Below are 23,255 nucleotides of genomic sequence, written 5' to 3'. Positions count from 1 at the left end.
TCCCCTTCTCGGTAGACAGCCGCGGTTCCTCCGACTCTCGGCGGCCTGCAGCGACCCCTCCGTCCCCAGGCAGCGGTGAGGACTCTGTGACAGCACATCCCTTGTCTCTCCTGGGTTTCGGCACCACTGTAACAGGTAAATGACGGGCAAGGAGGAGGCGGGAACTGGCTGAACAGTAAACAAAATTTTTATGAGAAATTCAACTTAAAACAAACATAAACAAACACAGACACACATGCAACGTGGCCGCGTGCATCAAGCTCTCTCCCGAACCGGTGTCTCCGGCTGCCTTTTATCTTGCTTTCCTGCTGATCAGCTGATTCAGCGGCTGGCTGTGCTCCATCACGGCCTGGCTATGCCCTCCCCCTCGTCACAATTCTGTTTCATGCAGATATTAATTTCTGAAATACCAGGAGAAACCACAACATATTCCACAGTTAATGTAGCCTACAAATTCAGCTTTATCTGGCAAGTATTTTTAAATTATAATTGTATAATAATAATAATAATAATAATAATAATAATAATTATTATTATTATTAGGCTGTTATTATGAAAAGGCATATACAAGGCATATTTTATTAATATAAACTATAAATGTAAGCGTAACATTTAAAAATGGGTGTTTCATTTAGTTTTGACGCACTTCCTGTTTAAGCCCCACCCACACCCGGTTTTATCCGAATACAGAGACAGATACAGATAATTTTGTCATATGAACAGATACAGATACAAATACAGATAATGGCTTCACTGCACACCCCTAGTTTCCAGACATGATTATTCCATTGGAACGCCACACACAATTCCGTGCTGTTGACAGAGGCATCTCTGCCTTCATTTGCTTGTTAACCTCTGCGTGTGACAAATGCATTGTGGCTGCAACCTCAGCTTTCTCGTGCAGATTGGATCCTTTTCTCTCTCCTTTCGTTTGTTTTCTCTCTTTTTATTGGTGCCCGTCTTTTTGATCAACATGCCTGTGTTCCCCTGTTCAATCCGTCACAGCGCCTTGTTTCTCTGCCGGTGCCCAGATCCTGCATCTGTCCCTCTTTGTGTGACACAATAAAAAAATAGAACTATAATATTTACATTTCTGAAGAAAATATGAGTGGCTCTTGCCCATACAAAACTCACTGTCACGATTCTAGGTTGATTCTCACATATTTTGCATATAGGAAATTTGTAGGGCCGTTAAGATTTTTTACATTGTGACATTATTTCCATGACAGTTACACATATTTAACCCTTAATTGTAATTACTGCAATGCGAAAAGAAACTGTCATTATTATATTCTCATTACCAAAATGTAAAAAAATATACAGTACTGTGCAAAAGTTTTAGGCACTTGGGAAAAATGTTGCATAGTGAGGATATCTTCAAAAATAATGCCATAAATAGTTTTAATTTATCAATTAACATCATACAAAGTCCAGTAAACATAAAAAAAGCTAAATAAATATTCGGTGTGACCACATTTGCCTTTAAAACAGCACCAATTCTCCTAGGTACACCTGGACACAGTTTTTCTTGGTTGTTGGCAGATAGGATGTTCCAAGCTTCTTGGAGAATTCGCCACAGTTCTTCTATCTATTTAGGCTGTCTCAGTTGCTTCTGTCTCTTTATGTCATCTCAGACTGACTCGATGTTCAGTGGGGGGCTCTGAGGGGACCATGCCATCTGTTGCAGGGCTCCCTGTTCTTCTATACTAATCTTTTTTATTTGCAAAAGGAATGTTTGGGAGTCTAACATTTATATTTCCTATTGACACACTAAAGCTTAAGATATAAATAACCATCTCAAGACAAATGCTTTTGTGAAACATCTTATGTGCCTAAGACTTTTACACAGTACTGTATATTTTCAAGTATTTTCACATCAAAAAATGTACATTTATTTTATTTATATTATGTTATAAATTGTAGTAGTAGTCCTTTGGTACTGACATTCATTTCCACTAATTTTAATTAAAGAAAATGACTTTGTTATGGTAATGAGAATCATAATTGAAAACATTGGTAATAGTGCTAATAGTGAAAGAAAAACATGTAAAATTTATGAGATTCATCATTAAAGACACTGGGAACAGTAAAAGTAAAACGTCTAGACATGTTACAGTAATGAAAATCATCATTGAAAACAATGGGAATAATACAAGTAAAACATCTAGACATGTTACAGTAATGAGAATCATAACTGAAAACATTGGGAATAGTAAAAATAAAATGTCTGGATGCATTAAGGGAATGAGAATAATTAAATAAAAAAATTGTGAATAGTAAAAGTTAAATTTCCAGACGTGTTACGGTAATGAGAATCATAATTGAAAACTATGACAATTGTATCCTAAAAAAATTATGTCACAATGCAAAATATCTTAATGGTCCTTAATATGAGCTTAATTTTCTTTATGCAAATTATATATTTTTGTATGTATTGATTTGGGCTTAAATATGTCCAGGACATTTTCTTGACAGGTTTCGTAAGAATCACCCATTGTGGATAGTTGCTATGAGGTTGCTAAGGTGTTCTGAGGATGTCAAACTCAGTTCCTTTAGTTCCAGCCCTGCTCCAAAATGCCTCCTTGTAATCTTCAAGCACTCCTGAAGACCTTGATTAGCTGCTTCAGGTGTGTTTAATTAGGGTTGGAGCTAAACTCTGCTAGACTGTGGCCCTCCAGGAACCGAGTTTGACACCCCAATCTGAGTGGATAGCTCATCCAAATATGAAAATTCTGTCATATTTGCACACCCTCATGTTGTTCCAAACCAACATGTCTTTTTTTTCTTCCATGGAACACAAAAGGGCGTGATCAGTCACCATTCACTTTCACTGCATCTTTTTTCCATACAAAAGTTTCACTAGAAGTTTGATTATGTTGTGCCTTTTTTTAGCACTTCATCCCACCCTTTAAAAGCAATATGTTGCTTTAAAAGTGTCTTGAGCCTTGAATGAAGCTGCAGGAAGATCTACAAGCAGAGATTAAAGGAATATAAGAGGTCACAATCTAAACGGATGAAATTAAATTCTCTTACCCGTTCCATCTCATACATAGATCATACAGCTCTGCATAGCTCTCTTTTTTCTTCCTCTACCTCATATTCTATCTTTTTCAAGTCTCCCTAGGGGAAGCCAAAGCTGACTGCAGTAATTACGCTTAATGATCACTTGATAATTATAATGGTTCTCACTTAAGATAATTTCTTGTTGTGTTTGGGGGTGGAAGTCCTCTGAGCCCATCACACATCCATGATGCTCACCAGTGTGCATTTGAGTGAGAGAGAGAGTGCAAGTATGAAAGAAAAAAGGAGAAATGGGACAGGAAAGAGGGAACGAGAAAGAAGATAAATTCCTCTGTTTTATGGTTCTTGCTTGAGCACAGCTGATACAGTGGTAACCATTTACAGCACTCCCTATAAAGCTAATTTAAAGAGAGAGCAACCTTGTTGTGTGTTCTCATTCAAAACTCAGCTGATACGCCTGCTGGAAATATAAGGATTGATGACGGATTCTGTTTTGAGTCTGTTTGTGTAATCCAAGAGGTGTGTTGACTCTAAAAGCTGCCCAAAATCCGATGCAGCCTTACAGTATTGATTCACAACACAGTGTAGTGATATTTATTTTTATTTTGTCTTTCTTAATATGTGTTCCTGGTCTTATTGGGCACAATTCCTCAGTGTACAATATTCCAAATAAAAATTAAGTTTGGTCTGTAATCTGCAATTTTAATCAAAAAGTAATATCTAGCTCTTGTCAGGTTGGGGTTATGCCTGACGGGACCGTGGCAGTTTCAGCCTGCCTCAGTCTTTTGTGTATCCCCTTTGTGTGAGCGCACGGGTCCGGTTGTTTGGGACCACCATGCTCCGGTGATGTCATGGCCCTGTCACCTTGCTAGGTTGAGTTTTTGTCTGATAAGGGCCGTGGCATCATCGGTCCCTCGTCTGTTTTGTCAAAGCGTGTTTACGTTTTGCCTTCATCTGTTTCAGGTGCCACTGGCATGCTATGTCAGCGTTTCCATGGGAACTCTTATTGTTTTCATGGGAACGCTGATCGTTAAAACCTTCAGCTGCAAGCGGCACCTGACACTTGTTTGTTTCCCTGCTTAATTAAATCCCCTCGTGTGTCATGTCTGAGGTCGGATCATTGTTATTGTTACTGTGAGTGTCGATGTGAATGTTTGCGTTAACTGTGTTTAGTGTTAACTGTGCTTTCTTGTGTATTTGGAGCTTGCTGCTGTTTCATTTCAGAAGTGTGGTTACCTTCTGTTTCACCTGTGATCGCCTTCGCCTGTGATCATCCACCAGTTCCTGTGGAGGAGGATTCCTCGGTCTCTGCCCGTGTGTCAGGGGAGAAACATTTCCTGGGCTTGCTTAGTTTGAAAAGAGAACTTTGTGTTGATTAATAAATCCGATTGAACTGTTACCTCTGCTTTTGGGTCCTGTTTCTCACCCACCCTGACAAGCTCCACCTCAAATAGGAATTTAGGAACTGGTTTAGGTTTCTATTGTTGTAGGTAGCCAGTGTTGGGTAGATTACTTCTTCTTCTTCTTCTTCTTCTTCTTTCTGCTGCTCCCGTTAGAGGTCGCCACAGCGGACCATCTGTGATCCGCATATTTGACTTGGCACAGGTTTTACGCCGGATGTGTTGGGAAGATTACTTATGAAACATAATCTGGTAGTGATTACAAATGACACAATTAAAATTGTAATCAGTTATGTAATCTTTTGTTTACACTTATGTAATCTTATCTGTTTCCTTTAATATTACTTTTGAATTACTCATTGCATGTTTTGATGAAAATCATTCACTTTACGTGTATTAAGTACCACATTACACTTCTTTCGTTTAACAGTAAACATGAAATCTCTTGATTACATAATTCAGATTACATGTACAATAGTTAATTACTTCCGCACAAACAATAGGTAATGTATTGGCCAATATGTATTGTACTCCTGTACTAAATATTGTCACCTATCGACGTGTATGCTAAAGCAAAATGTTCTGATCCACTTTATATTAGGTGTCTTTGACTACTATGTACTTGACTATTTGATACAATGTACTGTACTTATTATGTACATACATGTTGTTGCATTGTAATTACATTTAAAGTACTTGCATTTAATTACATTTGTAGTTACACTGTTAACTTTACCCCTAACCAAAACCTTACCCCAAAACCAACTCTAAAACCTAATCCTAACCCTACCCTTACTCCTAAACCTACTCATACCTCAAACTCAGTAGCAGCAAATGTGGGAATTTTGCAGAATAACATGTAGTTACACAGTAAATACATAGTCTTGTATGTATTTAATGTTAGTACATATTTGTTAAGGCCCAATAATATAAAGTGTGACCAAATTTTCTGTCACCGTTGCATCTACCTAGTCGCAGTCAGCCATAATTAATTCTGTGAGTGAAAGTGTCCAATAACATGTGGGGTTTCTGACATACAATGAGTAATTTCCGACTGGTCATTTGGGTCATAAAATGTTGGCCCCCATGAGGAGACCCGCTCATTGAAAAGATAATCCAAATAAAACAGCTTTTATTAGGTTACTGATATGACTGGAGTATCCATCTCATTTGAGTGGTCTTTATGTCTAAAACTGAATGAGGAAAAAATGACTGTACACAGTAATTTAATGCTGGTTGCTTATGGCGAAAACGAGCGCAACAGTCTGGTTCCAGAAGTAAACATCCCATTCATTTTCTTCATAGGGGAATTGATTATTGACGATAACTTGTAAAACTTTAAAGACAGACCGACTTTGAGCTTACAGGTTGTTAATTGATGGTGTATGCTTCTGCTGAACCTTATTTTAACTTCCTTTTTTTAAATTGTGTTTAATAGCAGAAATCCTGGTGAAGAACTGCACTACCTGTAAATCCTGAAGAGAAAAATCCACCAATCAGAGAATCACAGCAAACAAACCGCGGCAAAACAGCCTTGAACGATGCAATAGAATAGGTCTCCCTACATTCTAAAACTACTTATATATTTGTATATTCTGAGTATTTTGCAGTATACTTGAAATATATTAATTCAGTACTTATAAATAACAACTTTAAATCAGTAGTTTTAGATTTTTCCTTTTTTTTATTTGATAAAGTTATTCACAATACTTAAAGGGATAGTTCATCATTTACTCACCCTCATGCCATCCCAGGTGTGTATGACTTCCTTTCTTCAGTAGAACACATTTGAAGAAAAATAATAAAAAATTCTAAGCTCAGTAGGTCCTTAAAATGTGGATGGTGAACTGACCTTTGAAGCTCCAAAAATCACAGACTGGCAGAATACACGTCATCCATATGACTCCACTGGTTAAATGAATGTTTTCTAAAGTGAAACGATCACTTGTTGTGCAAAAAAGGTCAATATGTAAGTACTTTTTAAACTATTAATCATCACTTCAGGTCAGCAGCCATATGCGCATTCACTAGAGGGCAGAGTTCACACGGTCTCTCGTGTGACGTATTTGTGTTGGCATGTTATGGATGTAATCTCACATTTTTCTCTCGGTTGAGACATCCAGGATGAGCACACAAATGCACCATTGTGAGTAAACAAATAGATACAAATACAGATTTAAACCAAAACCAACAAAGCTTCTGTACAGCGTTCCTCCTACTCAGTTGTACACAGCGCATGCGTCTGTTCTCGCGTGAACGTGCCAACGCAATTACATCACACGCTTACTGCTGCTGACCGGAAGCGATGATTTATAGTTAAAAAGTACTTAAATACTGATCTTTTTCTCAGCAAAAGAGATTGTTTCACTTGAGAAGACATGGATGACGTTTATGCTGACTGTCTGTTCTTTTTGGAGCTTCAAAGGTCTGATCACCATCCATTAAGGACCTACTGAGCTTAGATATTTTTTTATTTTACTTCAAATGTGTTTTGCTGAAGAATGAAAGACATACATAACTGAGATGGCATGAAGGTGAGTAAATGATGAGAGAATTTTCATTTTTGGGTGAATTATAGGAGTTTTTATATGAGGAGTTTTTTTTTATTCCTATGGAAAACAATGAATGGAAAAAATCGAAACCAAGGTGGCTGAAAAAGCAGGCAGGCACTGTTGCGCTCTATGGTGAATAACAATAGATTTGAAAAAGATCCATTGGGATATGTCATGGTGCTGTCAACTTGAACTTCAGCCTTCATGTCCCGCTCAAAAAGCTGATAGATAAAATCTAAAGTCAATAAGGTTGGGGTGGGGGGGGGGGGGGGTTAGCTCGTTGAATATTCTGTTTCACTCAGAATATATGTTACAACAGAAGTAAAATGGGTTGTGAATGGCATTTCATGTTGACTTCGAACTGTTTCTGAATTGCAATCTTTCTGTGTCCCCTTGCAGGAGGAAGCTACAAGAAGATTGGTTACTATGATATGACCAAAGGCAATCTCTCTTGGTATGGCAATGACAGGTGGATAGGTGAGGACACATTTGTCTCACTCATCTCCCATACATGCTCTTGTTTATCAATGTCTGTTGCACTATCCTCTGTTTTTAACCTGCTCTTACACAATCACTCACATTATAACTCTCGCCCCACACCACTGCAATTTCTCTGCATCTATCCCAGTGTTACAGCCACACAATACATGCCCGCCCCCCGCAAAAAAAGAGAAATGCAGACGATAGGCTGCTACGGGGCTTTAATCAATCAGTCAGTCAAATTCTGTTTAGCATTCTGTCTGTGAGGGCAGGCGCTGCGGGAACTCAGCACGGCTCAACAAAAAAAGACAAATGAATGGCGTTAGAAAACCGCCAGGAGTTAATTCCAATCATAAATTGAGCAAGCGCACTGATAAAAATTGTGTGCTGTATAGAATGAGTGATGGTTTCATTTAATCTTTTTAATTGTATTTGATGACCAGTTCAGGCTCAGTGTAGGAGATGGTGTATTGAGAAGATGCCAGCTGACAGCTGAAAACAACACAAATCAGAATTGGCCCAGGCCATTCCCCAGCTGCCTCCCAGCCCACTCTAACCTTGACTGAAAGAGTATGAATCGTCCAATCTAGATGGGCGGCACCGTGTGCCTCAGCAAATTGTCTTTGCTTGTAGTTAAAACCAGAGGTTCTGAACTCGTTTTGTTTCAGGATCCAAATTACATTGGATATCCTGTGCCGACCCAAAGTTGTGCCAAAATTGTTTATTGTACATAAGTAAACAAAAATATTCTTAATGTTACAAATACGATTTTAATCTAAGTAAATGGATGAAATGCTGAATAATTCATAAAATTAAGCACAATTAATGTGCCTATCAAACGAAATGTTTTTCATTTTGGTTTGTTCTGAGCAAAAACTGTATTTTTTCGTTCCGGTTCAGAAGTTCCGCAGCCTCCTTTCCAAAAGGTTACCGATTAGAACAAAATAAAAGAACGGTTAATAACGTTCTTTATCGGCATTGAAATCATAACAAGCAGTTAATTAACAGTTAAATATAATTGTATTTACAGATCTGTTTCTCAGTCAAAACACAGCAGCATCAATTCTACATTAATGCATCATATCTAACAATAATTCAGTGAAGACTTGGAAACAACTGAGAAAAGTACTTTTTAGCTCTAATAATGTTTTCCTTGTATCTGGATTAGCTGTGCATGTGTACTGTAGTATTTATACATAGTTGTTAAAAAGGGCATCCACAACAGGCAATTAGGCAAAGAAATGTGTGGTGCAGCAGATTCCTTCAGGATCAAAGCACACGTTTCATTTTTATGGGGCAACATGAAGTGGTGTAGTTCCAAACATTTACAGTGATAAACGCTTTGGCCTTTAGTTTCATTAAAAAATTATTGGAACAAAATTAACCAGTTATAAATGGTTACCAGCATTTAAAAATAACGTTCCCTTTCGTAGGAACTCGAGCTGCGTAATCGCATTGGGACACGCCGTGAGTGTCACGTGGTCTGAAGCCCTTTTACAATCACGGCAATTTATTGGCTGGTGGCGCTTAAGTGCCTCGGGCTCCATAAAATCGCTCGCTTTGGTGCCATTGAGTCAGATTGCCCGTGTTGTACCAATGACTCGCGTCGAAGCGAGGATCATTATTATTCTCCCTTTTGAGTGGCAACACAGGATGGAATTTAAGAAGTGACTCGTTTTATACAGCGTAATGTCAGAGCATTTTATTGTAGTTTTTTCCAAACATTACAAGGGTCCAATGGGGACAGCGGCGCTGTTCGAGGCTCGCAATTTCTCACTACGAGGCGTTATCCCCACTTGTTCCAGTTCCAAGGCCTCCAGATTAGAGCTCCGTGTGCAGGGGCAGTTTGGGATTTTCGGCTTTATGTCTGAGAGGATTGGAGTGCGCACAGACATCGGATTCTTCCTTGTGTTTGTTGCCCTCCCCTTTAGCGAAAGTGCGAGTCTCGTCAGACATGCTCTGAGGCCTAGCTCGCTGGCCATTTTCTGATGAACAAGCGTGTGAAAAAGTTACCATGCACATCTTGAGCCGTCGCTATTAAAAACACTGTATGAGAGAATTCGTCATTGAAGGTAAGGGGACAAATTGACCCCTTTGTCCCTACTATTTTTTTCTGTGTCGTTCTAGGAGAATGTACATGAATAAGGCAATGGAGAAGCGGCCTCAGCCTTTCTCTCTCTCTCCCCTCCCCGTTCGAAGCGTATTGCTCGTTGTGGAGGGGATCATGCATGGAGTTGGTCAAGGTGATGCTTTTGTTCGTGCTATCTGGGCACTACGCATTGTTCCCCCATTATATGTTGGGACCGGTTTAGTTCTAGCCCGTTTTTTCAGTACACCAATTTAGCTCAGTCTCTCCCGTAATTTACGATTGCGAACGAGCATTGAATATTTTCAGCTTGAGTTTTGCCTCTGCCTCCATGACCAAGGGACTCGGGGCACGCATAATATAACTCAATGTACGATAAAAATAGGTCTACACACGAGCCTGACGGGCTTGCTGTGTAACGTAGGATGAGCCCCTATTCAGTGAATGAAATTGGACCTTATAAAAAGTACCTGTTTCTCTCCTGTTTGCCCTTCGGTCAGTATCGGGATGAGTTCACCATTGTACACGCCTGGAACGTCCAACAACCAGAATATGGTTCAGTTTTCCCCCGCAGCTTGCTGAAAAATAAAAAACTCTTCCCGAAATCAGCCTCCATGACTAAGGGTCTCGAGACCTGCATAACAGAATTTGATGTTCATCAAGCACAAGTGTACACAAAACACACTGTGAACATAAGCACCACACGTTGTCCCCTCATAAGAATGCTGGGACCATTGTGGTGAGCCTGCTTGCTTCAATTCCCCTCCATGTTCACAAATTCTTCCCTGTTCTATGTTAGGGAAGATGGTTTATCTGGTGTACTCTGCTGTAAATACATTCAGAGTGACTGCTTTTTATAACTGCCTGATCGGATTCGGCCTCTGTCTCCATGACCAAGGGTTTCAAGACATGCATAATAGAATTCGATGTTCATCACGCACAAGTGTACACAAAACATACAGTGAACATAAGCACCACATGTTGTCCCCCCATAAATAATGCCAGGGTCATTGTGGTGTCCCAGTTTTCTGAAATAAACATTTCCCCCAATATTCATACACTTTTCCCTGTTCAAATACCAGGGAAAAGGTTTATTCTTTCAACATCCCTGCTATAGATACATTCAGGGTGCTCATCATTTATGCCTAAATACAATAAAGGCAAAAATATTATCAAATTCCCTTCAACCAGCCACAATATTAGAGGAGCGAAGGCTTCCCTCCGCTGTGCCGCTGTTTCTGGGGCAGTCGCCAAAAGTAAGCCAAGTTTGCTATCTAGTGGTTACAGGTCGCGCTGCAGGCAAGAGCCATGCATTAATCCCTCTGTCTGCCCATCTGCCTTCTTGGCAGCAGCTGTAGGGCATTTCAAACTGAGTACTTTGAACAATAAAGCATGGTTATGTAATTCAATTCAGATGGCTCTGCCAGTGTTCAATGGTTTGTTCTGACAGACATTTCTGTTTGGGAAGCCCTGTTTTTGATTTGGGAAATTCATTCTCTCTTAGAAAAAGGGGCAATAGAGGAGATTCCCCCTTCTCAGAGAGAATGCAGCTTTGATAGCCATTATTTTCTGGTCCCGAAAAAAGACGGCGGCTTGCATCTCATTCTGAATTTTGAGACGTTTGAATTTCTCTCTAATAAAATGTCAATTCAGAATGCTGACGCAGAAACAAATAGAGTGCAGCTGGGGGATTGGTTTAAGGATGTTTATTTCCATTTTCAGATTGCTCCGAAGCACAGGCTCTTCCTCGGATTTGCTTTCGGGGTCAAGCATATCAATTTTGCATCCTTCCATTCGGACTTGCACTGGCACCACGCACTTTCACAAAATTCATGGATGCAGCTTTGACGCCCTTGAGGCTTCAAGGCATCTGCGTTTTGAATTATCTCGACGAATGGTTGGTGTTTGCCCATTCTGAGACTTTGGCTGCCCAACATTGTGATGTCATTCTCAGCCATTTGATCTAGGGCTGTGTGTAACCTAGACAAGTGTGTCCTGTTGCCAGGGCAACAGAATGTTTCTAGGGGTGGAACTGAATTCGTGAGCGATGCAGGCGCGTCTGTCTCCAGTTCACGTTCTGTCATTTCGCCAGTGTCTAGCGAGGTTCAGAGTGGGACTTGTTCTCTCTGCGAGAACATTTCACAGTCTTTTGGGGCTCATGATCCCCGGGCATGTGAGAACTTTTCAGTACTGAATAAATTCTACAAAGGGACTTCAAACACAAACCCATGCGTTCCGTCTCTTCAAAGTGACTCGTGGGTGCTACCTTACTCTTTTACGCCTTTTGATGTCGGCCGTTTTGTTGGGACAGGTGTGTCGCCACAAAGTTATAACTCCAGATGCCTCCTCCACGGGTTAGGGTGCTGTATACAAAGGTCGTCCAGCCTACAGGGTTTGGACGGACCAGTGGCAATATTGGCACATAAACTGTCTGTAGATTTTCACGGTGCTGCTGGTGTTAAAGATTTTCCTCCCAGAGATTCAGGGCAGCCATGTCCTCATCTGGTTGGACAACAGGACGGTAGTGTCCTACATCAATCGCCAGGGAGGAGTGCATTCTCATGCCATGCTGAGACTGGCACGTCATATTCTTCTGTGGGCACGGGACAATGTGCTGTCTTTACGAGCCGTGCATGTCCCAGGCTGGTTGAATTTGGGGGTGGATCTGCTGTCCAGATAGGGCTTGATGCCCAGAGAGTGGACATTACATCCTCAGATTATGGAAAAATCTGGAGAAGGTTCGGAAGAGCGGAAGTGGACCTGTTCACTTTGAGCGAGATGTCACACTGTCCCCTCTGGTTTTCCCTCTCGCCCCTGGCACCGCTGGGCATTGATGCGTTGGCTCATCAGTGGCCGACAGTGCGTCTTTACGCACTCCCAATGATCAGTCTGCTACACGCAGTTCTGTGGAGAGTTCAGGAGGATAGGGTTCAGCTTCTGTTAGTGCTGCCGTTTTGGCCATCTCAAGTATGGTTTTCAACTCTGGTCTCTCTCCTGGAGGAAATGCCTTGGGAGATTCCAGTCAGATCAGACATATTGTCTCAGGCTCGGGGCAGCATTTGGCACCCCCAGCCGGACTTGTGGAAGTTATGGGTATGGCCCCTCAACGGGGCGCACTTTTGAATAATGGGTTATCCCCCGCTGTGGTTGATACCATTCTGAATGCTAGAGCTCAATCAACTAGGAAGCTTTATACATTCAAGTGGCATATTTTTGCTTCTTGGTATACAGCATGAGGTGAAAATCCAGTTCACTGTCCTTTCGGTACAGTGCTGGATTTTTTTGCAAGAGCGTTTTGGGGCCGGAGTTGCCCTGGCAACGCTTAAAGTCTATGTTGCTGTATGTTGTTGGCAACGCTTAAAGTCTATGTTGCCGTTGTGGCGGCTGAGCATGCGCTTATCAATGGAGTCTCTGTCGGTAGATTGTCTTGTCTCTTGTCTCTCGTTTTATGCTCCAGGTATGCAGGCTTAGACCTTTTCGTTCCATCCACGTTCCCTTATGGGATTTATCTGTCGATTTAGAGGCACTCTTGGGTGCTCCATTTGAGCCCTTGACGACAGTTTCTATAAGTTTCTGACTTTTGAAATGGCCCTGCAAGTAGAATTGACATTGTTTAAAATGGTTGGTGATTTGCATGCCCTGTCGATCAATCCCTCATGTATGGATTTTGCACCAGGGTGTTTAAGACTGGTGTTAAGACCTCATTTGGGCTATTTTCCCAATGTCATTTCTACATCATTTCGCTCGCAGACTATTAATTTTCAGGCTTTCTATCCTCCCCCATTTGAGTCGGAGGAGCATGAAAGATTGCATATGCTTAAGTCAGAACAGATGTTTGTGTGCTTTGGTGGCTGCAACAGGGGTGTTTCGGTGTCCAAGCAAAGGCTGTTTTATTGGCTTACTGATGCAATTTCAAGTGCTCACAAAGTGCATGGTTTACCTTCGCTTTCGGGTATTCGAGCCCATTCTACGAGGAGCCTGGCATCCTCATGGGCTTTGGCTAGAGGTGCATCCCTTCCCAGGTCCTCTCTGTTGGAACAGGAGTAAACTCATAATTTTGTCTGTTTTATTGAGACGCTTTAGCTCTCTTGTGCGCCGCCATATGCTTGCCACACCGGCGTAGACAGTTGGCAGCTACTGTTCGCATGGCGTGAATGTATATCATTCCCAGTGCGATTATGCAGCTTGAGTTCCTACCAAAGGGAATGTCTTGGTTACTTGAAATGTAACCCTGGTTCTCTGAGTGGGAACGAGACGCTGCGCAAGCTGGCCATACACTCTAGCAGCGGCATAGGCTCGTGCCTTCCTGCAGAAAATCTGACTCAATGGCATCAAAGTGAGCGCTTTTATGGAGCCCGTGACATAGCTCCCTAGCGGTGTCACTTAAGCACCACCAGCCAATAAATTCCCGTGATTGCACAAAGGCTTCAGACCACGTGACACTCAGGGTGTGTCCTAATGCGATTACGCAGCTCTAGTTCCCACACAGGGAACCAGGGTTACGTTTTACTTTTTCACTCCGGAACAATTGAAAATCACTTTGTTCTGGTTTTCGGTTACGTTCTGCTAAAAATTTCTTTCGTTTTCATTCCTTGAACCATCTTTAGTCCCTGGTGCCTATAGCAAAATTTGGCCCAAAACGAAAAGCCACCAGATTAAGATAATTCAAAAATATTACATTATTGTGGAAGACAAGTAAAGAAGTGAATATATACATTACAAAAAGGCATTAGAAGTCAATATATTGTTTGTTTTTTCCATATCATTGAACATAACCCTATCACTGGTCTACAGTCCGTGGCAGTCCATTTTGCAATGAGTTTGTCATTCTGACCTAGGTAGACTTAAGCAAAAATCCCAGTTGATTTATCTATTAGTATTCGACTCAGATCAGTTTAGATTTTGCAGTCTAAACAATAGCAAAAAAACAAAGCAAAACATGAAATTGCATCTTTGTAAACCCGATCCAAACCACAATCCAAATGTGAATTGAAATCCAATTAAAATCAGATTTTTTTGGGGATGATTTTAAGTGTTTGTTTGTTTATTAGAATTTTGTCATTTGTGACATGTTAGGGAAAATCTTCATATCATATTTTTTTTAACCCCTTAAACAAATTTTTTGGCTGCCGCCTGCAATTTTTCACACCCAAATTGAAAAGTTCACCTCACACACATACAGTGGACTAATTGCTAAAAATTCTCATAAAATCTAATTTTACAGAAAAAATTTCCAATAATTAATAAATAATACTGTTTATTTGCAATCTTATGAACATAATAAAAACAATTCAAATTTTTGTACAGTCTATACAGTCACATTCCTGAGAACAAGAGCTTTCATTTGATATATGACTTGTATATTTAAGTGCTATGTGAAAAACTTTTATATTCATACCACATCATCACCTCAAGGTGGCGCTCATTTGTGACGTGGAGGTTTTACGGCTTTATTTTTTTATTTTATGTAACATAAATACAAAACCCGCCAGCGGGTCAATAGAGTTTAAGAGCCACTGGAAAAAGATGTACTGTAATGTTATGAAATAATTGTGATTTAAATCTCTTTTAAAAAGAAAAAAACATTATTTCATCAGAAAACACAGCTACTTTTGAATTGCTGTCAATGGAGAAACATGCAGTTACTGTTTCTACAGTACCAGCTATACACATGCCGTCAAACTCAAACAATCATATCTCAATGTTTCTTCATCACCATGAGCACCTCGGTTTTAAGACGCTTTTTCAAGTTAAAAGTTGTTCAACTTTTAAAAAAGGCACTTGATGCCTGTTGAACCAGGCTGTGGAAATAATGCAGAAATATTTTGCTTTAATCTGTTAATTTTTTAATCACATTATTTTTATTATTAATTGTACTAGATTAACACATTAAATTGACGGCCCAGGTAAAAATATTGTTTATCCTTGTTGCAAGTGAACCCATATTTAATGTATCTGAGTCATATTTTCTTTTACCTTGCAAAGTTTTTTTATGGTTTTCATGGATGAGGGCATCACACATCATGTCCATATTGGCCTATGCCTAATTTGCCTAGCTTCTACCAAGTGACAGATGAATTTGTGACACAATTATGTAGAGTTTGGATGCACAGCCTTTGACATCAAGAACAAAAGATATGGGAAGTGTTTGCAAGGCCCCCAGAATGGCTTGTGAAAATTAAAAAGCTGATAAGCCTTATTATTTTGCTCTCCAAAATGCTTCACTACATGGTTAAATGCATTTTATTATTTGCATTTATCATTGTTTTTACCTTCTGTTCTTGACCGTATCAAAACAGACCTCCAACTGACTAGTTAAAAACTAGTGATTTAAACCCTTGTAGATTTCAAACAGGACTTGTGATTTGAAAAATGTCCTCTGAGTTTTTGTGATAGCAACCTGGATTGGTGATTTCTTACATTGGCTGTAGAATGCCACATCACCGCCTTCATTATATGACCATTTCTATGCCTAGACATCTCCCAGACGTGCTGCCAGTGGACTTATTCTGTTTTCAACTTGTTTATTAGCTTATTAAAAACTCACTGAAGCAGTGAGCTCCATGGCAACTGTAGAACATCTTCATTGTGAAACGCACTAGTTGCAGTTTTCACAAGCCGTTCTGGGGGCCTTGTGACGGAATCTGATTTATTTATTTATTTTTACCCAGTATGCAACTGGGAATCGAGCCCACCGCTTTGCTGATGTGGAGAGCTCTTGTCTTACACCCCAGGCAGCTCACAGTATCTGGCACCTTTAACTCCTGCATTAGTTGTCAATGATATATCACTTTAGAGGTCATTGCAAGTTGCTGTTGTACTCAGCATTGCCAGCAGCATTGGGGAGTTATTAATTTCAAGAAGCAATGCTATTTACTTAAAGGGATAGTTCACCCAAGATTAAAATTCTGTTATTTACTCACCCTCATGTCATTCCAAACCCATATGATTTTCTTCTGAGAAACAAAAGGACATGTTAGGCAGGATGACAGCCTCAGTCACCATTCACTTTCATCGCATGGAAAAAAGATGAAAGGAAAGTGAATAATGACTGATGCAAACATTTTGCCTAACATCTCTTTCTGTGCTCCTAACAGTTCTTAGTGGTCATTGCATTAAACCTCATAAACTGTCATCCTCCACAATCTGCCGCTAGACTGTGGCTATCCACTTTCCTGCAATTGTAAAGCTGCATTCAGGGTCCGTGCTTGATTCCGCCTGGGCTTCTGCACCTCTTTGAACTCCACATGAAGAGTGCTTACAGACAGAAACGTCTCATTCTGCGTTTTTGTGATAGTTAAGACTTGATGTGCTTCTGTGATTATTAAAATGTGCCTTATATAGGCTGAAAAATACTTCTCCCATCTGGGCTTGTTGTGTACATCAAATAGCTTTAAGAGCTCCTTTCTCCATCATTTTATCACAGAAGCACGGTTGTGTGTGTGTGTGTGTGTGTGTGTGTGTGTGTGTGTGTGTGTGTGTGTGTGTGTGTGTGTGTGTGTGTGTGTAGAGATTCTATTATTTATCTAGATAGCAACCTCCATGGCTCTATCATAGGAGAGAACGTAACGGTCAACTAGCATGTTACAACAGTACCGCCCATAGAATTTCTTTGGGACCACCACGTTATGCTATTTTATGCTAAGCTTGTAGGCTCGACTTGGTAGAAGGGCTCTGGTGTGTGTGTTTGTGGTGTGTCCGTCAGTGTAATGACTCCGGGCGGACACATTACAAAGGTTCCGCCCTTCTCAACAAGTGTTAATGCTGGTTTATGTTGTATCAACGGTAAATGTGTTAAATCGCGATTAAGAAATATTAAGACGTTAAACATTATTTAATCATATGCATTAACGCTTTTATTCTGACAGCTCTAATAATCAGTAATGTAATCTTTTATATTACACTTCTTTTAGAAATACCAATTTACACAGACACACTTGGAGACCATTGTAATCAGAAATAGAGCAAATGGAGGGCGGAGGGGTCCCCCTGAGCATTTCACTGGAGCAGGACACCGTACCGGTACTTATACAAGCGTATATGGGCTGCCCTGTGAACACACACAATGATTAACAGGCAGAAAGTTTTCTGATTGGCTAAACAAACAATCTGACCATTTTTGGCTGCCGTTTACCGAGCCTTGGGCTAGTACAGTGTTAGATCATCCATCCTGCAGAAATGAATGTTAAATCATCCATCCTGACCGACTGCGCCAGGAGTGTTAGATCTGGTCTCCCACTAGACCTCCACTCCATCAAAAGATATTCAAATAACAGAGTTTTGTCTGATATCCAAAACAAGTCAGCATCAACAGCTTGTTAGATTAACTTTTCTCCTAGACCAAGACTTAAGCAAAGAAAAAAAGAAAGATTTACTGATTCAGTTGAGTGCCTGCACTGCATTTTACATGTATTTTGTAGCAATGTACAGAATAATACTATAAAAAATTTTACCACAATTATACAAAATAATATAAAAATGTGGTTAAATGCTGCTGTACATTACTATGTTTTATTGATAGTGTTTAGTATAAATTGATCTGCTATCAAATGTTGTCACCTTAATTGAGATCCTCATTGTTCTCAGAAGATATTGCCCAACTTCAATGTAATTAGCTACTTTTTGAAAGTAGCTTGTGGTTAGCAAACTACTTTTTCAAAAGGGTACCTTGACCGTAGATTAACAACTTTAAAATTCTACTTTAATTCAATGTAGCTTCCCCAATACCTCATGACAGTGAGGTGAAAGGTCATCCTGCCTCCTTGATCGTGATGTGCTAGACAAGAATGCAAAATCATCCAAGTTAGCATCGCGAGGTGGCCCGCCAACGGATAAAGGCTTTGGCAAATGGGGACTGATGACCCTTGATATGTTGCTTGTGCCATCTGGACACACATGCACAAATGCTACCCATTCAAACTCAACCTTTTCACCTTGTCGCCATGGTCACTGATGCTCCTGGATGGAGTATTCTGAGTAGATGGGAACGGTGCAGGGCTAAAAATAATCAGCGATGTGACATGCTGAAATAAGGCCCCTTGAAGGAGAGGGTGACTTTGCTACAGATTGGACACCACATGTTGACCGAGCGATCGCTCAGTCTAATTCAGCTTGCTCAGTGTGATAGCCGCGGTACTCCACCCCACCTCCCCTCTTTTTACGTCTCTTACCCTCTGCAAAGTGAAGGTAACATCCCTTCATCTTCCAGTTGAATGGGATCATTTTTTTGACTCTTATGTTCTATTGCATTGTCTCTCGCTTTTACCCATCCACTTTTCTGGCCTCACTCATTCTCTCTCGCTCTCCCTGGTCACCCCTGACAACCACTGTATCAGCGCCTTGTTCTCTCATCACTCTAGCAACCATTATGGGTTTTGGTCGCCATGGCAACATACTGTCCCGATTCCACCATCAAGGACAGGGAGAAGTATTTAAACGGCATGAGCTCTCTGGGCCATTGGACATACACACACTCACACGTTTACTTTATTAATACTTATTACACCAACACACAAACTTTCAGTTTTCAACCTAAATTGCTTTGAAGCCAGTATAGAATCAGAATTGACCCACACAGCATGTACACTAGTAATACATACGAACACACTCATTTGTTTACCTAAATTGCTTTAAATTCAAGATGAAATAAAAATGTACCCAATTTACTTTCATAATACACATTCCTCTTATTGTGAATGATTCATTATTGCACATTATTCCAAAGAAAATATGTTCTAAAGCATTTCATCAAAATATAATAATTAGCACCACATCTTACCCAACTTTTCATATTAGCTGACATCACCAAGCCATAAAGAGAATTTTTCATCATCCAATCAATTCCTAATAGATGAACTCAAGTACCGCCCTGTTGTACTCAGAAATACATCATAATAAAAAAACTATTTTTCTTACCTAATTGTCAAATAGTTTTTTTCTTGTTATAAGCATAAACGTTAATATATTTTGTTAGATATCTCTGAAAACTAAACGTAATATTTTATGTAATTTTGTTCCTCGAGCAATTTTTTCTTGTCTGAATGATGTTTAGATATTTTTTACCTGAAAAATAAGACCAACATACTCAGTAATAAAATTATTTATATTAATATTAGTGATCTTAAACAATGGATGTTTTTAAATTTCCTCAAACTTAATACCAATAAATCTAAAATACTGTTAATTGTCTCTACTGTTCACGTAAAAAGGCTGGACCTTTGCATCGATATTGATGGGATTCATGTCAAGCCCTCCCACACTGTTTGTAATCTTGGTGTCCTATTTGACTCATCAAATCGGACACTTGTGTGTGTGTGTGAGTACTTGTATTGTACCTAATTGTTTCAATTATGCTCATTGTAAAGCGACCTTGGGAAAAGGCGCTATATAGATAAAACATCTTCTTCTTCGCATGTTGTTCCAAACCTGCATGACTTTCTATTTTTCCATGGAACACAAAAGGAGATGATTAGCAGAATGTTCTGTTTCAGTCACTATTCACTTTCATGGTATGGGAAAAGATGCAATGACACTAAATTGTGGCTGAGGCCAGCAGTCCCTAACATTCCGCCTAAAGTCTCATTTTGTGCCGTACGAGTTTGGAATAACATGAGAATTAGTAAGTGATCACAGAATTTTCCTTTTTGGGTTAACTATCCCTTTAATTTTTCTACTTTGTACAATAGACACCCGATTTGACTGCTAAAATATGTAATAAATTACATTAACAAACAAAAACAATGAGCTGCAAATAAATATGTTCCATCAAAGCACACATCGCCGCTCCACACAGATCCCAAGTTAATTTGAACACCATAACAACACTGCACCGTTAACATCCTGAATTGAAACAGTATAGCAACCACTTTCTATTTCCACAAACCCCAGAAGTGCCATATCAAATTCTGAGTCTGTTTCAGTTAAGATTGGCACAGATCCTTTTTGTTTTCCCAGCAACCCAAAATTCTTCTATTGGCTGTCTCCGGCCCTGAGCGGTCACATTTGGTCCGATCTTCCATTCTCCTTTAATCAATATCAGCGAGATCCACAAAGGCGATAGCCTTACATGAACCTCTAATTAAGATTGACAGTCACAGTGCTTATCAGATGCTCTGGAGAGGGGTTCCGCTGGGAACGCGTGGTCAATAGGTGTTGTGTCAAGCTGGAGGGGATGGACTTCATAAAGGACGATCAGTTCTAGAGATAGATAGCTCTAAAAACTGTGTGATCTCCAGCCAATTTGTCACAGTAAAAGAATGCAATGCAAGAGCAAGTTTTGTGTGCAGCAAACCCTTTGAAGGGAGCTGACCACAATGCACCATGTTGTCCTTTGTTGTTGCCAGTTGGGCAGCCGATTACCCATCTGTTCCTTCTGCGTGGGTATTGGTACACAGAGACGAGAGAGGGAGAAGCTTTAGTGGCAGAAAGGTGAAATTCGATAGCCATCAAACTCTCTCTCTCTGCAGACTCTAAAATGCAGCCAGTTTATCGAGAGAGAGAAGGAGAGAGGGTAAAGTGACTCATTACTACCTCTGAAACTGGCAGTTCAGGGTTACTCTTCCTTTCTTCCTCCCCCACTTTCTCTCTCTCAGTTGTTTTATTATTAAATATATATTATTGCATAAATTATAACTTTCATTAATAAGTCAATAGCAAACATTATATAATGCAACAATTACTTTTATTCACTTTCAAACAAATCATGAGTAAAACGGCAGATTATCAGTTCATAACACTTTTTGCTCTGTTCTTCACACAATGTTACTTAAGACATCAAAGCACTTGCAAGGTGACACATTTTTACGTTTTCATTACATAACCAACTACATTTAAAAGCTTGTTTATGCACAATAAAATTGCGCTGATAGAGTGTTGCACTTGCAATGCAAAGGCAGTGGTGCGAGTCCTGAAGAGAAAGTGTTATAGAGGCACCACAAAATGACGTAGTCACTATCAGTTAGGTTTAGAGTTTAGATAAGGGAGGTAGGTAGGTTTTTTTTATTTCAAACTCAATAGAGCATTAAACTAAAAACCTCATCTGTTTGGAGAACATTTAACTCTCTTTTAGTGCCACCCAGTGGACAATTCATCTAAAAAAAATGTTGCAGTATGTTAAAGGAACCGCGTAATATCTTTTTGCAAAAAATGTAGCCAAAGTCACATTATTTTCAGATCAGGCTGGAAAGGATAGTATGCTAATCAGTTTCATGACCTTTCTAACTGTTTGAACATAAATGAGCTAATGATCTTGGCTCTGAATGTTAAGAGTTCAACAAAAGTTACATAAAATTTCTACTGACAGCTTTCTGTCAATTTCCACAGAATTTGTTGTTTTTTTACTCATCCCTCAATTTCTAAAAATAAGCAACATTTTATTCATGGTAATGCATTGACAATGGAAGTCTATGGGGCAAGACATTCTGTGAAATGTGCAGCTTATAATTTTTTACAGTGCTTATATGAATAATTTTTTACAAAGTATCGAGTCTTACTTGAGACATAAAGTTGTCTAAATCATCCTTTTACGGGTAGGACTATTGTTCAATAAGGATGACCTTCTGGTTATGGTTATGTAATTCTTCTAGTTACATTTTTCTTTAAATAAACTGTCACTGGTATCTGCTGAAGCAGATCTAGACAAGTGGTGCTGGGGAGGAGGAGGGTTACAGAGAGAAAACTCTCATAGCATGCTGCAGTGAAACCTGCTTACCTGCAATTTAAAGGAATATTCTGGGTTCGGTACAAGTTAAGCTCAGTCCATAGCTTTTGTAGCATATCGCTGATTACCATTAAAAAAAAAAAAATAATTCGACTTGTCCCTTCTTTAAAAAACTAAACAAAAATTGAGGTTACAGTGAGGCACCCACATTGAAAGAGAATGAGGCCAATTTTTGGAGGGTTTGAAGGCAGAAATGTGAAGCTTAGAATTTTCTAAAAGAACTTACATTAATTATTCAGTTAAAACTTGTGTATTATTTGAGCTGTAAAGTTGTTTAAATCATCGTTTTTGCGTTAGACTACTGTTCTAGGAGGATTAAGGCATTACGTCTTCATGGCAATGAAGTTGTAAAATTGGATATAACTTTATACATAAAAGCAATTTTATCACACTAAAGTCATGTTAACATGCATATTGTCTGTCTTGTGGCTATACTTTTGAAACAGTGAGTATTTTAACGTTTACAGATTGGCCCCATTCACTTACATTGTGAGTGTCTCACTGTAACCCATATTACATTTGAAATTATTATTATTTATTTTATTTTATTTTTTGTGGTAATCAACGTTATGCCACAAATGTTGTCCATAGAGCTTAACTTGTGTTGAATCCGGAATATTCCTTTAAATTCTAGACAAAGATGGAGGTCGCTAGTTGATTGTCTTACGGATTACATGTCAAAGAAAGGACGTATCTGCTTGCTTCATGTAGAGATGCATGACTGAACTTAAAAATCATTAAAAGATAGTAAGGGATGAGTTGAAATTATTGAAATCTCTCTCTCTCTCACTAGGTTCTGGTCCACCTGCCGATCAGACAGTGGTCATACAAAAGTTCAGATATCTCTCACAAAGACTCTTCGTTTCCGTGTCAGTTTTCGCCGGCTTGGGCATATTAATGGGGATCGTTTGTCTCACCTTTAACATTTACAACAGCAATGTCAGGTAAGTTTGTATGTAAACGTGTACATGTGTCTGCTTGTATGGCTGTGTGCACGT

General features: G+C 39.6%; 1 protein-coding gene across 1 annotated transcript in view; it reads left to right on the top strand.

The window, feature by feature from the left end:
* LOC127425258 (gamma-aminobutyric acid type B receptor subunit 1-like) overlaps nt 1-23,255 on the top strand; it is a 193,419-nt gene that overhangs the window by 133,984 nt on the left and 36,180 nt on the right. Inside the window, exons 15-16 of the mRNA XM_051671006.1 lie at nt 7,373-7,450; nt 23,051-23,201. Coding sequence (XP_051526966.1) covers nt 7,373-7,450; nt 23,051-23,201 — 229 coding nt within the window. The remainder of the gene's footprint in view (nt 1-7,372; nt 7,451-23,050; nt 23,202-23,255) is intronic.

The sequence above is a fragment of the Myxocyprinus asiaticus genome, chromosome 34 (assembly GCF_019703515.2).
Source record: "Myxocyprinus asiaticus isolate MX2 ecotype Aquarium Trade chromosome 34, UBuf_Myxa_2, whole genome shotgun sequence".
NCBI lineage: Eukaryota > Metazoa > Chordata > Actinopteri > Cypriniformes > Catostomidae > Myxocyprinus > Myxocyprinus asiaticus.
The sequence above is the reverse complement of the archived record's forward strand: the minus strand, read 5'-3'. Positions and strand labels throughout refer to the sequence as shown.